This window comes from Pempheris klunzingeri, chromosome 4, assembly GCF_042242105.1.
Source record: "Pempheris klunzingeri isolate RE-2024b chromosome 4, fPemKlu1.hap1, whole genome shotgun sequence".
NCBI lineage: Eukaryota > Metazoa > Chordata > Actinopteri > Acropomatiformes > Pempheridae > Pempheris > Pempheris klunzingeri.
The window spans coordinates 11,472,998-11,489,086 of record NC_092015.1 but is presented as its reverse complement, the minus strand read 5'-3'; the positions used below and the strand labels follow the sequence as shown (position 1 = coordinate 11,489,086).

At 44.5% G+C, this 16,089-nt stretch overlaps 1 protein-coding gene across 2 annotated transcripts in view; it reads left to right on the top strand.

Moving 5' to 3' along the window:
* The window catches only part of cux1b (cut-like homeobox 1b), a 56,623-nt gene extending 41,281 nt beyond the window's left edge, over nucleotides 1-15,342 (top strand). The window contains exons 12-24 of one of the 2 annotated variants that reach the window (XM_070829303.1): nucleotides 228-286; nucleotides 604-646; nucleotides 819-915; nucleotides 2,233-3,033; nucleotides 3,755-3,838; nucleotides 4,318-4,419; nucleotides 4,544-5,094; nucleotides 5,223-5,364; nucleotides 6,067-6,354; nucleotides 6,489-6,677; nucleotides 8,498-8,762; nucleotides 9,099-15,174; nucleotides 15,281-15,342. In XM_070829303.1, the coding sequence (XP_070685404.1) occupies nucleotides 228-286; nucleotides 604-646; nucleotides 819-915; nucleotides 2,233-3,033; nucleotides 3,755-3,838; nucleotides 4,318-4,419; nucleotides 4,544-5,094; nucleotides 5,223-5,364; nucleotides 6,067-6,354; nucleotides 6,489-6,677; nucleotides 8,498-8,762; nucleotides 9,099-9,606 (3,129 nt within the window). In that variant the 3' untranslated portion in view covers nucleotides 9,607-15,174; nucleotides 15,281-15,342. The remainder of the gene's footprint in view (nucleotides 1-227; nucleotides 287-603; nucleotides 647-818; nucleotides 916-2,232; nucleotides 3,034-3,754; nucleotides 3,839-4,317; nucleotides 4,420-4,543; nucleotides 5,095-5,222; nucleotides 5,365-6,066; nucleotides 6,355-6,488; nucleotides 6,678-8,497; nucleotides 8,763-9,098; nucleotides 15,175-15,280) is intronic. The other variant, XM_070829304.1, reaches the window with a different exon arrangement.
* The last annotated feature ends 747 nt before the right edge of the window (nucleotides 15,343-16,089 follow it).

Below are 16,089 nucleotides of genomic sequence, written 5' to 3'. Positions count from 1 at the left end.
TCAACTATATTTTAGCTATTCATTTTCAATAAGGCTCTCTGTGTTCTTGTCTTTTTCCTGCTTTATTGTGTATTCTGATCACACCTGTAACTATTGTCACAAATGTACTCACTCTGTTTTGTTATCTCGAGCTAAGTCACTGAAATAAGTACATGACACACAAAGATCCCAGGACTGTTTTATTATTGAATTAATTTTCATGTAATTTCATCTGTTCTAATCTACAGGAACTGGAGGAGAAACTGCAGAAACAAGCTGACTATGAGGAGGTGAAGAAGGAGTTGAGGTGAGGAGCAGGCACAGAGGAGTGTGTGTCTGTGTCAGCACAGATGTATTTATTGCATGTGTTTGATGTCTTTAACGATGTTAAACAAGATGTGTGTCTTCATTTAACATGTGTAACTCAATTGAGTGCCCTTATGAAGGTGAAGCTTGTATGGTCGTAGCTTTATATTGTGCCTGTCGCTCCCTGCCCTTCTATCCTTTCTTTGTCCTTAAAGAGACAGAAATAGAAAGGCAAGCCTGCCATGCAATAGATGTGTGCGTGCGTGTGTCTTTGTAGAGTGTTCATATGGATTTTTCTCTCTCTCTCTCTCTCCTCAGTATCCTCAAGTCTATGGAGTTTGGAACATCTGACTCTGTGCAGGTAAAAGTGACCATGCCAATTCACAGATTATGATTAGGATTAGGATCTCAACACATAATGTTGTAGCACTAGAAATAAAGTTGTACAAGTAGATCAGTAAGAATGAACATGGCCAGAGCAAAGTTATATTAATGTCTCATTTTAATTTCTGTTCCATTCGTCCCCCCATCAGGACTCATCCAAACCTCTGGAGGTGCTGTTACTGGAGAGGAACCGTAGTCTTCAGTCTGAGAGCGCCTCTCTGCGCATTGCCAACACTGAGCTCAGCGGTAAGTCTGCCCAAATGTTAGGTTAAAGTCAAGGGCTGGGTTCGTCAACACTGGCTAGACTGTTTTTGCAAAACCTTCAATCAGACCAGCAACCATGAAAGAATGCCCACAGAGGTGGAGTCCAGTATTCATGGGAGTTTAGATGAGCTGCAGGTAAGGCTGTGGAGAGATTCCACCAGTGAAGTGCATACATACTGTATGTATGTATGTAACAGGTTCTTTTTCTCTGAGAATACTTAACCGTTTCATTTTTTTGGGAATGATTTGCAATATTGGGTCCGCAGTATACAAAAGAAATGCACAATGTTATCATGGTACTGAAATGTTGTTCACTTTATGGAAAGGAAGAAAATGCATATCTGGTGTCTTTGAATACCACAGCAGGAGGTCAACCTGAACAGTAACAAAGTTGCAGTACACAAAAATGAGGACACGATACTATCGCTCCTACATCGGGGCTCTTGCCCTCTGCAACAGTGTTTATGGGTTTGAAATGTCATGGCTTTAGGCTTGAATAGTTAAATAGCTTTGAATTGATTAACATTCACAGTAAGGGGAGCTTACTGTCTTACTCAATCATGTTAAGTCTCAATGGTTATGCATTAGAATAATATTTCTCCCAGCGCTTATAATCAAAATGGATTCTAGTAGTTACAAGACTGAGGAAATATAGTTTATTTCTTTATTTGTTTTGGTGAATGTAAACATTAAATCAGTCTTTACTATTCAGAAAAGAAGTGAAATAAGGCCTTTACTCAGAGTCAGCAGAGCTGCACAGTTTTTGGTAACATTCATCTGTTTTTTGTTCAGCCATAAAAATTGTTTTTCAAGAGTTTTATTGCGCCGTTTTTTTTTTTTCCTGAATGTATCTTTTATGAACTAAAGACTATGATACTGCGTCTACAATGGAATGATTCAGTGTTTAGGAACACGCTGCAGCAGCATGGAAGAGGACTCGTATGGTGAATTGGCTATCTAAGGACATCATTTTACCCTGTCCAGTTACTTCCACTTTGCCTGCGAGAGAGAGAGCGACTGAGCCCTGGGCCAAGCTAATCTGCCTAAGTGGCACAGTGTCAATTGTTTTGTTTGTCCTTTTTTTCTTCCAGGCTGTGGCTTACAAGAAAGGTTGAAATCACAAATGCATGGGCGCTTTGTCTGGGGGGGTTGGCAAAAAAGGAAAACAAAGTTCACTAATTTGGAAGAGACTTGATTAAGATAACTTTCAACTTTTGTTAATTTTTTTTCTCTCTCTTTTTGGAACCCCTTTTTTGTTGACTCCCCCATAATGCATGGTGTGTTTGACCTTTCTTGTAGGGTCAGCCGGGCGAAAAGGGACAGAAGAGTCCACATCGAAGGAGGAGACCGTGCCCTGCGACCCCTCTTCCTCGCCCCCTCCTCCCCCTCCCTCTCTTCCTTCTTCCTCCCAGCTCCCCCTGTCTCGCACTCATACGGACCCCCTCAACACTGCCACCTCCACCAGCAGCGGTGAAACGCACCCTTTCACTCCTACGGGCATTGGACAGGACTTCTACTCCCCTGTGTTCCCTCTGGTGGGTGGTAAGATGGCTTTGAACTCCCTGATCCAGCGGCAGCTGCTCCAGACCTTCTACTCCAAAGCCTTGCAGGAGTCGTCTGGAATCCCCAGTGGGGCTCTACTGTTCACCCCTTTCACCCCAACCCTCAGCTCCATCCCTACCTCCACCCCTGGCTCTGGGTCTGCTGCCATCCCATTGGCAGCTAGCAGCCCCCAGCCACCCCCAGCCAGCCCAGACATGGCTCCTGTTAACGGGAGCAGCACTGCTGGCAGCGCCCCATCCCCGTCACCCAGCCACTCTGATGCCACCACGGGAAGTATTTTGGACGGGGAGGACATGGACACAGCAGAGATTGCTCGGCAGGTGAAAGAGCAGCTGATCAAGCACAACATTGGTCAGCGTGTGTTTGGCCACTACGTGTTGGGACTGTCCCAGGGTTCGGTCAGTGAGATCCTGGCCAGACCAAAGCCGTGGAACAAGCTAACCATTCGAGGGAAGGAGCCTTTCCACAAGATGAGGCAGTTCCTCGCTGATGAGCAGAACATCCTCGCACTGCGCAGCATCCAGGGACGGCAGAGAGGTGAGTCTGTGTATCTTTAATGTGTCTGCGCGTGCGTGAGAGAGTGGTGTGCGCGCGTGCGTGTGTGTGTCTTGCATGTGTGTGCGTGTACAGCCCTGCACAGAGCCATTGATTAGCTTGTCAATATGGACTAGCTTTTTATTTTTCTTTCTCTTTCCTAACTCCCATCCTGTGCCACACCTGTGTGTTTTGAGTGAGTTCCTAGTCATGCACCGATCCCAAGAGCCTTTCCTAGCTATCGTGGTCAATACAGAAACCTTTTACACATCAATAGTATTGATCGCTGGGAACTAGGAGGAAGGCAGGGGTACTGTTAACTACGGGTAGATTCGATTAGGTCTGGGCCTGCTTTTGTTAACGCATCAGGACTTTTCTGATTGAAGGTGGTCTCAGTGGTACAAAAAATGTAGCAATGTCTACCACTCTAGTCCGTGTTAAAAATAGGGCTGCAGTTTGTAATCCCCTGTTTTATATGTACTATTATATAATTTAGCCCTCATTACTCCGTCTTTGTTGTAGTTTAATATTCCTGTTAGCGGTAGAGGTTTGATTCCTACTGGGGTCACAGATGGGGAAGATCAATGCATTTATGGTACTATAATGTGCACTGGATGGAAGTATCCACACATTCCATTTATTTGCAGAGCATTATAGGGCACCATATAGTCTAGCTGTAAAAGAAAGTGCTATAACATAGTGTGTGGTATATTGTTTTTAACAGAGGGCTCAGGCCAGCCCCAGCTTAGCCGAATGTTTCAGGATGTTCCGAAGCGGAGAGCCCACTCCAATACAGCTTCACACACAGGTCTGTCCCCTTCACACACAGAGATTCTAGCACGTTCTGTCTGTGTGGCATGTTTGTGTTGGGGTGTACTGTGCCTATGGTGCGTGTGTGCGTGCGAGTTGGCGTTTATTAATTTGCGGGCAGGCATACAGATATACATGTGCCTTGAAGGTAACCACACAGTTTCAGTGACTTGCGTCAAAGGAAAAGCCAGCATGTGTATTTAGGGATTTTATTGGTAGTTGTTATTCTGTGGGGAGCATTTACTGTATGAACCCTGTAGCACGTGTGCATGTGTGAGCTCCACAGGGACCAGAGAAATTATGACAATCCCTCCAGTGTAGTTGCCTTGTAGCTCAGTGGTGGGAATGTTGTTCTTTGTGCTGTGCTATGGTGTAATCATTTGATGTCCTTATAGGCTTCGTTATTGCTGGTTATGGCTGCTTTGTAATCTGACAAGATTTTTCATCTCCTCCCATTCCCTCTTCGTCTCCTTCCAGGTAACATTACTGCCCGTGTTCGCACCCCAGAGGCAGGTTCAGATGAGGCTATCAAGTCCATTCTGGAGCAGGCCAAAAGAGAGCTGCAGGTGCAGAAAGCTGGTGAGTCGTAGGTTTTTTTTTTCCCCCCCTCATCTCCAGAGGACTCAAAGCATTGAAGATGATGCATTGTGGCTGTGAGTGTTAGTCTGTGTCTCATGACGGCCCTTTTCTCCTCCCTCGACAGACTTGTCCCATGCTCAACCCTTGTATGCAGGACTGAAAGGAGGGGGCGGAGTAGGAGGTGGAGGGGGCAGCGGATCAGATGAAGCGATCCGCTCCATCCTAGAGCAAGCTCGCAGAGAGATGGAGGCCCAACAGGCTGCACTGGAGCCCATACTCAAAGCCTCGTCTTCCTCTTCCTCCTCCACAGCATCACTATCTCACAGGGACCTCCTGAGCTCCCAGCTCACTGCTCCCCTCCCCCCTTATAACCCCCTGGCACACTCCCTCAAGAAGCCTCCCAGCTCCCTCATATCCTCCCCCTCATCCCCGTCTCCCATCCTGGACTTCAGCTCCAACGTGAAGAGAGAGGGCAGGGCTTCTTCAGGGATTGACATGTCTACTGACATAGCTTTCAAGCTGGGTCGGAGCTCTGATGGGTCGGCCCGCTCTGGAAGTTCAGGAGGAGTGGGTTACTGGAGAGAGCAGTGGTGGAGTAACATGCATACAGACCCCCGCAGGGCCATAGCCAGCCAGACTGGAGAGGAGAACCACAACCTGGAGGACTCCAAAGAGGTGAGGGAGGCAGAAAAAGCTTGTGTGTCTGCTATTTTTTTTCGTTCTGCCCTTGCTCTGTATGTATTGCTCTGATTTTACTCCACAGTGGTTGCATGTCTGAGCCATTCTCCGGTTGTGTGTTTCAGGGAATATTGAGTGACAGTCTGTCTCGACACAAACCGTGGAACAAGTTGAACCAGAGGAGCAGAGAGCCATACCTACGCTTGCAGCCGTGGCTCAATGGAGACCAGGGGCAAAACACACATATCCAGCAAGCTCAGAACCAAGGTAAACAAAGCACGTACACACACACACAACCACACACCAGTACATAGAATACGTGGCTTCACACAACTAGGCTCCTTCGGCTGGAGCATTACTCTGAAAGCCTGATTAGAGCTAGTGGCTAGTTGTTACTGTCAGTCTGTCACTCACCCCACCCACCCTCCTCCTGCTCCTCCTCCCCCTCCCCCTCCCACTCCCCCCTCCCTCTTCCTCCCACCATCCCCCCATCCTCAGTGCTGTGGCAGTGTCAGCCAGCAAGCTGCTGGTTTGTCATGTCATAGACAAGTTAGTGTTGCAGCGCCAGATGGCAGCTCTATGTGTGTGTGTGTGTGTGTGTGTGTGTGTGTGTATGCGTGCATGTGTGCGCGTGCGTGCCTCTCTTTCTCTCTGGGGGTGTAAACAGCAGCTAATGTACACTGACAGCTCCTCATGACTGCTCTCTTCCAGCCTGCTGAGCTGCACAGCAGTACTACACAGACAGAGACAGGGAGATGAAGGAATAGGAGGAGGAAGCCAAAAAAGCTTCAAACTGAAAACTTAAGCACCTTTGCTGTTTGTTTAACAGGAATTAAATTCATTGATGTAGTATGACTGAAGTCCCTCCCACACCCAGCAGGGAAAGGAGATGAAACTCTGTTTTCTTACATAGTAACATGTCTTCTAACCTGTATGATCTTTCTCGCTCTGTCTGTTCTGTTCAAGCAGAGGGTACTCCCAAGACATCGGCAAGCTGCAGCCCTGCACCAGAGTCGCCTCTCAGTTCAGCTGAGGAGTCTGTCAACGGTCTCGGAGGGGATCCACTCGCTTCACAGTCCTCCAGTCTCAAACCTCTGTCTGAGGATCCCTCAGGTGGGGAATCTCAGCCTGGCACTCCGCTGCCTGTACCTGGTCACTCGGGTCTCAGCATCCAGGAAATGGTCGCAATGTCCCCTGAGCTTGACACGTATGCCATCACCAAGAAGGTTAAGGAGGTGCTGACTGATAATAACCTTGGTAAGAAACACAAGGGGTGTGTGTGGATTAGTTGCTCTTTCCCCTTCCCTTCCTATTGATTAATTATTCAGCCTTTGCATCAGTACTGTGGAATAACCATTTTATCCCCCCGCCCCTCTGTCTCGCCTAACCAGGCCAGCGTTTGTTTGGGGAGACTATCCTGGGTCTGACTCAAGGTTCTGTCTCAGACCTGCTGGCCAGGCCCAAACCCTGGCACAAGCTCAGCCTGAAGGGCAGAGAGCCCTTCGTCCGCATGCAGCTCTGGCTCCAGGACCCACACAGTGTGGAGAAACTCATGGACATGAAACGGCTGGAGAAGAAAGGTGTGTAGTAAAAGCTCAATTATGAGAAAGAAATGTACACATCCATACAGAGCAGCATGCCTACTGAACGACTAAAGAAAGACAAATCCCTCATATTGTCAGCTTAAACATGCAATTATTTTCTAAACACATTCCCAAAAAAAACATGAGCAGCAGCCTTTGAATTACACATGCACATCTGCACACACAATATCCTTTGTGCAGGACAGCAGAGCATGTTGTGCAGATCACAGTCATCTTGGTGTGATGTCAGTACCAATCAGGACTGCAGACATCACATACTGTATTAGATGTGACAGCTAGGGGACTGCCGGGGGCCTGCTTACTCACAGTCATCAGCACTCCTCTTCATCATCGTCATCATCATAATAATCACCAGTGTCTATAAGCTCGTATTTTTGTCATTTGGTAGCCCATAGCCCGCTCTATCGCTCCATCATTCTTTATTCCCCTCTGCCTGCATGATGCGTTTAAGAATCAGCAAAGCCAAGAGGCCTCACCCTCCCCGCTACCTCAGAGTGACCCCTGACTGCCCACTTGAAGCTCTTTCTGCAGAGATGGGATGTGCACATTTGAACCTGCCAGTAGGCACAAGCATCCAGGATCGGTTTACCCTCCTGATATCGCAGACTACGCACAAGGGCAAAAAACAAAGCTGACCTTACACCAGTGTATTCAGGGTTTGGACGGGTGGGGTTACTCTCCATTCAACTTCGTTTTAGATTATTGACCCCAAAATAATGCATCCAAATAGCAATGGGGAATAGTCCTGGCCAACAGCAGAGCCCAGAGGAAAGACATGGACCTAGTCTAGAGCAGCCATATTTGACCTCTCACCCTTGTGGTACAAGCCTGCGAGGCAGCACATAACTTTCAGAGTGGTCTAACCTTGCTCTGAGGGGTTTTTCCCTGCAACACTAATATATCTGGTAGCATGTATTGGGGTTGAGAAAATGTCAACCTCATGCAAAGCTGCCATGAGCTGTTCATTTTCAGCCGCCGGTGCCCGGAGTGAATGGCGCTGCCTGTTTGCTGTAAAATGGAAGAGATGCTTTCATTGTTAGAATTTGTAAGAAAGGGGATAGCACCACCTAGTGGTTCTTGAAGGGGATGGCCATTTAGTTTTTTTCTTTTAGAACCTTGTACAACAGTCAGCTCATAACATGAACTGATGGCATGCATTCTTTAAGGACATGGAAAAAAACACGGAACATCCACTGTGACCGATGCCTGATGAACGTGACTGTCTGACCCAAATGTTGAAAAGGTTTACTGTTTACAGTCTGCCGAAGTTGAAAATGCCCATACATTTGCAAAATATTAGAAAACAGTCTAGTCAATACAGATCAGAGTAGGGCTGCGACTAATGGAACTAATTATTTCCATTATTGAGTAATCAGTTAAATGTTTTGTCTCAACACATACAGCAAATTGAGAAAAATGTCCACAGTGACGCCTTCAAATGCCTTGTTTTGTCTGACAAAAGGTCCCGAACTTATGTTCAATTTATTATCATAGTAGAGAAAGACAACAAGCAAAGCTGATTGGTGCTGATTAATTTTCTGTCTGTCCTGTAGTTGTGTTGTGTCTATAGTCCAATCAATGAATCCTGAAGATTTCATGTCAAATTTCATGCTCATCAACAAAGAAACCAGCCACTGTTAACTACAGCACAGAGTCTATAGACATCACTCAAATTCTAGACCAAAATATGAATCTGCTGCTGATTTGATTGATTTAATTGCTCCATATTTATTCATTAAGTGAATGTGTTTTCTGAGGTCCTGACTTCCCCATCTTGTTTTTGTGTCTCTGTTCAGCTTACATGAAGAGGCGGCTGAGCTCCTTGAGTGATGGCCACTCTGTGGACGGGGGTTTAGTGGGGCCAGATTACATGCAGGGCTCCCAGAGCCCGGGACAGCAGCACCTTAAGAAGCCCAGGGTGGTGTTGGGCCCTGAGGAGAAGGAGGCCCTGAAAAAGGCCTACCAGCAGAAGCCCTACCCCTCCCCCAAAACCATTGAGGAGCTGGCCTCCCAGCTCAACCTGAAGACCAGCACAGTCATCAACTGGTTCCACAATTACAGGTCAGCTCTGGGAAAAGTGACACGTTTGAACACCGCCCTCTAGTGTTTGCTTCATAAGCTGTTCGTTAAAGGGCATGTCCATATAAAAACAGCATTTTTGTTGCTTGTAAAATCATTCATTTCAGTGAAATCGATTAGCAGGTTTGTGATTTATAATCTCATTTTGAATAAGTCAATTATCAAGGACAGTTTTTGTATTTGATTGCACAATGAATCATGCTGCGCTGTTAACGACATTTTGGGATCATTAAAGTTTGAAATGTGTCACATTTGACACATCTTCACACTTCTTTTCAGTTTGTGAGTAGCATGACTGAACTCATGTGTCTGTATTAGGTCACGTATCCGGCGAGAGCTCTTCATAGAGGAGATCCAGGCCGCTGGAGGGGTAGGGCCTGGCAGTGAGGGGGGCTCCCCTTCCCTTCGCGGGTCCAAATCAGGAGAGGGGGACAGCTGTGACGGGACAGAATCAGAGGGCACAGTGGAGACACGCCAGGGACTGGGCATTGGCCTGGAGGATCACAGAGGAGCATGCAAAGACCACGACATGGAGGCTGAGTCTGAGGCAGGGGGCTCCAATAACTCCCCTGCCCAGCTAGACTGCACCACCTCAGGCTTAGCCGGGCCAGGCTCCAGCTGTGGACAGGGTGGACTGGGGCTCTTCAGCCTCACAGAGGCATCCTCCAGTAGCTCTGCCTCTAGTACTAACATCCCAGCCTCTGGCCCTGCCAGAAACCCCAGGGACAACAATCTGCGCAAGAAGAAAGCAGCCAATCTCAATAACATCATCCACAGGCTGGAGAAGGCTGCCAGCAAAGAGGATCCCTCAGAGTGGGAGTTCTAGCTCCCTCTGACCATCCTTCATCCCTCTTGTCTCATAACCTCACGACCTCTAACCTTGGACCCCTCCTGCTCTGTTCCAGTTGGAGAGTGGACACAGCCAAAGTCAAGCTCAGCAGCCATTTTTATTACATAGAAGCTTTCCGAAAAGAGGAAAGAAACAAAGAGTGGTTGGCAAAACCCTTAAAAAGAAGATTTACTGAATACCTAGAAGAACAAAATAAGAGAACTTACGTGTCTCTCCTTTTTTTTAAACTGAGTTTTGTTTTTGTACTGAGAAAAGCACTTAGCCGTCCTGCTGGCCTCCGGCCCTGCTGTACCTCCCCCTATCACCAGCCACTGGTGCACCAGACTGGTTAGTCCTGAGCTCGGGTCTGACCCACAGCTGGGGTTGAAACCTGGACTCAGTAAAACAGGCAAGGCCTGACACAGCAGCTGTCACAGTGATAGACACTGATAGATGATAGATAGAGACAGGAACTCTCTTACAAGAACTCTCACTTTCTTAAAGGAGATTTTTTCCGCTCTTCTTCTCACCTCCCAAGTGTCCACAAACCTCCCCTCACTCAGTGAGACGCCTCATTTTTCACACTGTAGAGTGACTGTTACAAACCCTTTGCCTTTTTCACTCACTGCGTGTGTGTGTGTGCGTATTTGTATGTTAGGGGTTGTGTCAGTGTGCACCTGTGTGTGTGTTTGTGTGTGTGTGTGTGTACACACGCCCAAAAATGGTGTGTGTGTGTGTGTGTGTGTGTGTGTGTGTGTGTGTATATTTTCTCTTCTCAATGGCAGCATGTTTTCTTTTTTATCTCACTCCTACACTCTTAAGAGGGTAGTGGAAGGCCTGCCGGCTGAGCTGCCATGGTTACTGATGTAAGAAAGATGAACTTTGACCTGTTGTGTCCCATATCCTATCCTGCTGACAGCCATGTGATGGCCAGAAGGATCTCTTAATTCCTCACAAACACACGCACTCATCTGAAGAGGAAGGAAGGAACCCTCTTTTTGCCTCCTTAAGCCCTTCTTTTAAGGATGAAGGATGATCTCTTTTTTTGATATTGCAATTTGGTTGCCAATAAGAGATTGCACAGTCTATTGACTCTAAAGAGTACAAAATAGGGAATTTTAGGAAGCATTTTTAATTAGTATAAAATGAGAGCAGAAAATAAGAGAATAACAAGTTACTGTTTAAAAAAACAAAAAAACAAATTAGAATGGAATAATGTTGCGTTCTTGAAATACGATACAATGAATTCACGTAGTACTGTAGCTGTCTGACATGGTGATGCTATACGTGTCTCTTGTTGTTTTAGGTTGTGCACATCACAGCGTTACCCAGCACTGAACCAGCTGGGTGTGTATGTGTGTGTGTCTGCACCACCGACAAATTTTCTCTGTTCACAAACACACATCTTTTTATAGGCCAAATCAGGAAGAGTGTGTGTGTGTGTGTGTGTGTGTGTGTTTGTTTGTCTTGTGTGCATTTGTATCTGCCTGCATGTAAGTCAGGGTAGAGGTCAATTCACTCAGAATTAATTTTAAGACGTAGATTATCAATAATGAAATTCCTGACTGAAAACCTGGGTTTTAGCGAATATATTGCAGTACAGTACCTGATTAATCTGTACTTTCTGTTGATTGAAAGTGAATTCACCCCAACCCTGGTATGAGTAGTTACCACTCTCCTCCAGTCTATCCTGTATCCAGGGATGTAAGTCTTTTGCATTGAATTCTACTGTATACACTACAAATTATAAGGCATATCACTTCCTCCCTGTCCCACACAAGCCCTCAGTGCCTGTCAGCCTACTGCCTCCCCTTTGTGTGTGTGCGTGCGTGTGTGTGTGTGTGTGTGCGCGCGTGTGTTTGCGTGGGTGCGTGTACACACATGCCTGTCAAAACATGCGTGTGTGCGATTGAGGAGTGTTCAGTGTTTTCAATGAGTGGGGTCATATTTCGTATCTACTTGCACACACTACTAGTGCACAACTGACACCCTTCTTTAAGCTGTTTGATGCGTTACCATTACATTAATCTTCTCACAAAGTAGTGTAATACTATGATTTACTGTAGCTTGGTTTTATTGCTATTTTGCATTTATAGTTTGGTTTTTATTCTGCTTATTTATAGGTGCTGTATTTTTCATTTAATGTCTTATCATTTGAGTTGTCTATTTTTTAAGGGATTATACTGTTCCTGAGGGCAAGTAACATTTTTATTAGACGTATAGACTGCCGGCAGTATTGGTTAATATTTACAAAGATGTACTAGTTCTCATTTGTTTGTATATTCATGAATCCTAAAGTTTAGTGTCATTTCAATAGCTTTGAAAAATGTGTTTGCTACAGTTCATGCTCCCATAAGCATAAAGCTTTTACCACAACAGTTATGCTTTTAAATTGCTAGCTAGAGAATCAAAGGACATATCAAGATCAGTGAATATATGATAGCATATCTCTTTTCCTGTTTTCTATCTCCCATAAGGTTTTTTTTTTATTTTTGGCTGTTTCTTGGGCAAGCCCAACACTAACGCTCGGCAGGGCATGCAGCTTTCTTTAGATAGAGTTCGCCCACTCGTTAATCACATTAACATAATTAACAGGTCCAAATGTATACACTTTGTCAAATAGGTCAAATGAAATTACCTAAACTTGAGAACACATGTTAACTTGAAAGAGGTCATATCTGCCAAATTGAGATTAGAGAAGTGTACCAGCTAGCAGGTGTGCTAAGCCAGATTGAACAGATAGCCAGCCTATGATTATGCAGAATTTTTATTGCAGTCCGTGACAAAGCACTTATTAGGATCTTTTTTCGAAGACGTACCGAGGACAGGGTCTGTAAACACTACAACAGAGTACGATCCCAGGATCCTGGGAAATGTATGCCTTTTTTTAAAAGTGGTTGTGAACCAAGCACAGACTCTTAATCCGCATCCTAACACTAAAATTAAATCACAAGATAGCTGTGCCCATCTTTTCTACATGATGAACTGAGAGACTCTTATACAGCAGCCCGTTATTTCAAACTTCACATAGCTGTGTGACAGAAAAGGCCGTTGTCCTGTACAGTTGTAGATATTATGAGTAAACACCTGTCATGGTTTCTGTCCAAAATCTCCTCAGTCCATCCTTAAGCCTCCCCTTTCCCTGAATGTACATCCAGATATATTGGCAGCCTATCAAAACATACTGATAAACTCATTGCACTGCATTCAGATGCATTAGCTAAAATTGGATTTTCTAATGTATCTAATAATTGTAAAATTCCACAAACGTTGGCTCTTGCTGTGGGCGACTGATGTGAAACATCCGTCTTCTGCAGAATCCTGAAGGCTTGTTGCCTTCTGTCGGACTGCTCGGACTGGACAACCACAGTATGTTTTATGGTGATGAATAGCTACTGTATAGTATAAGCACTTAACCCATTAGCCATTTTATAGCCAGATCCATCAACTCCACCTAAACCATGTGAGATCATCAGATTTGTGCCTTTAACTGCCAAGCAGGGCACCAAACTAGTGATGTCATTAGATGTAGACGGTTTCACCTGATTTGTTCATAATATATTCCACATCCTGATCCAAATTTATTTCTCATAGACTTCACTATTGGTACTTTAAAGTCGAGGTTTCTCAGCCCTCTGGAGAGGGTTGTACATAATTGCTGGAGTGCAGTGAAAGAGCAAAAGGAGAGAACGAACTTGTGTGATCTTATGACTGACCTGCAGACGTGCTTCGGTCCGGGTCTTATTTCAGACAATTTTCCCACAATGCATTTCTTACGTTGTACAGAACCTAACTAGCAGCGAAAGGCCAGAGCATTGAATGAAGGAGGAAGCATGCAGAAACAGCGTACACTGTAATAACACTGAATTTATTCATAGGGCATTTTGTATTTTTCTGTTTGTGTCAGGTTTGCTGTGACATTAATAACGGCACTACAGGTATTGATAATGACGTGTGCCAATTCTAATGGTTATTTGGAAAAGAGGCGTGTAAATACAGTCAATCAAGTAGCTATTGATTCACTATTGTCACAGTATGCTTTTGTTTGAAGGCAGGAGGAGAGAAGGGACGATTCAGGACTTTTCCATGATCCACAGATATTTTTCTACAAATTTAAATCAGATGATTCTATACACTGTTGAATAACATTGTAAAGGTGTAACAGATGCTGTATATCATATCATGTTTTCTGAAGTTGTAAAGCTTTACTGTATGATCTGTTGAAGTAGTGGTTATTCATTTGACATATTAGTTGTAATGGAAGCCCGAACAGCAGCACTGGTCACCATATTCAGGAAAAAAAAAAGAAAGAAAGAAAAACCTCAGATGTTTTTTGTAATACTTTTAGAATATATCTTATGAAGTGGGTTTTGTAAGGAAACACTTTCCGAATCAGTGGTGCTGTATGCATAGCACACTCAGTAATACGTACACACATAATACAGCACAATACACTCATCCTTTAAACTCCCCCCCTCAACTTGCGTGCTTTTTTTTTGTTGTTTTCGCTCACCCCTCACATTGGCTTCAGCTAATTTTAAGTCTTAAACCATTTGCTCTTATTGCTTCAGTTATTTCATGCTCAGCCGTACAATTTTAACACCCGGAGATCAACTCTGGAACAACAAACATTTCAGTGAACGCTCGCAAGACTTAAAAACAGGAAGCAAAAAGCCAAATAGTGAAATAGTTGTCCACCTCTGTTGAAAGGTAGCTTACAGTTTTCTGAATGTTGCTACCTTGTGTCGTCGCTTCAGTTCACCCATAGCTTAAACCCACAGTGTAGTCTGACAACCAAATGACCTGGGGAGATCTTCACTCCCCCGTTTTGGAAAGCTTTAAAATGCTTGTTGAGGCTTTAGCGAGTTCAGAGTGTTTTTAGATGATTTCACACCTGTCATCAACAATGTGGAAGTAATAATTGTCATAACTTCTCCCACTGCTTTTTTTTAAGAATTTTTGTGAGTGTGTGTGCGCGTACATGTGTGTTGTAGTACAAAAGGCTGCATGACTGTAAAGGGATGGTTAAGATGTTTTTTGAAAGTCGTTTCCCTAGCACTTCTGTCACTCCTGAGATGCTTTTTCTCCTTTGGGGTCTCCCTCCCTTTCGTTTTTCCTCATGTATCATTGTTTCTTTATCTTTCTATTTACTAAACGTATCATGTTGTTTGTTCTCAGCACTGTAAAACAGTCCCTTCTACAACATTGAAAAGCAATATCACTGTATGAAACGTTCACAATGTATTTGTTATGATTGACATTTGATTCATCATCATTATTATTCACATGCACCCTAGGTGTGATAATTGAAGTAAATCTCTTTTATACAAATACTAAAAGTTTGCTGTGGTGTTTTTTTTTTTTTTGGTTTTTTTTGTTTTTTTCTTTGCCAAAAATGAAATGTACTGTGTTGAACACATGGATGGTTCTGTAAAATAAGTATTCTCAGAGAAAAAGACCAGTTATAAAATCAGGGAAGACTCGGTAGGAGTGTGTGTCAGTCAGGGGAATCTTTCAGGGGTGTCAGTGATGTTCGACTGCTTCTGCCATTTACAGCTTCCACAGGTGAGTTATTTTGCCACCCAAATAAATAAAATCTGAAGACAAACAAAAAACCTGATTTAGAAATAATCCACAAATGGTCTTTCTCTCATCTCTCTGCTCTCGACAGCCCGCTATGCAGAGCTGCAGGTGGAGTTTTCGTCTGCAGTGCGGACAAGTGCGGAGCAGAAGGAGCTCATCCTGAAGCTGGAGTACGACCTGAGCACCATCCAGGGCATGTCCTCCCTGCCGCGCCCCGACGCAGACGGGTCAGATGTCAGCGACATGGGGAACATCCCGCAGCCCATCAAAGAGGCCACTGCAATGTTTACTGGTGGGTTGTTGTATTTCAAAAGTTGACTTGGTTTTACTGTACAAGAATTAACAATTTTACCCTTTACTAAGGTAAAAATTGCAGCATCCTGCCCACAATATCTCAAAGTGAACTGAACTTGTTTGAATTAGTACAAATAAGCTAATAAGAACTCATTTATTTACATTTAAAGCTTAAATTTAAACTGTGGGGGTGTATGCAGACAATTTGACTTGCAGGACTGTTAATCGTGCTAATGGGCCCCGAACAGCCACGGTACTGTATCGACTGTACTGATGTTAGCTGTAAGCTAGCTCACAACGTTTTTTTTTTAATTAAGGCAAGCCCTGTGGCTTAATCTCCCAACTTTTAAGTTCTGAAATTTCCACAATGAAAAGTCTTTGCCGTAAAAGAGGTGGGAGCGCACAAATGTAGTGTCAGTTCTCGCAGGCAAAAATGGTGACGACACTGAAGTCTGGCGCTGTGCTGCCAACTCCGCAACCTCTGATTGAAATGAGGAAAACTTGCTGCGCTGAGGCCCTGTGGGGGGTTGTCTTGTTTACATACTTAAAACTAGCCTGATTAGAAGGATTTAAGTGTTTCTTACATGTGACAGTCAAGACAGA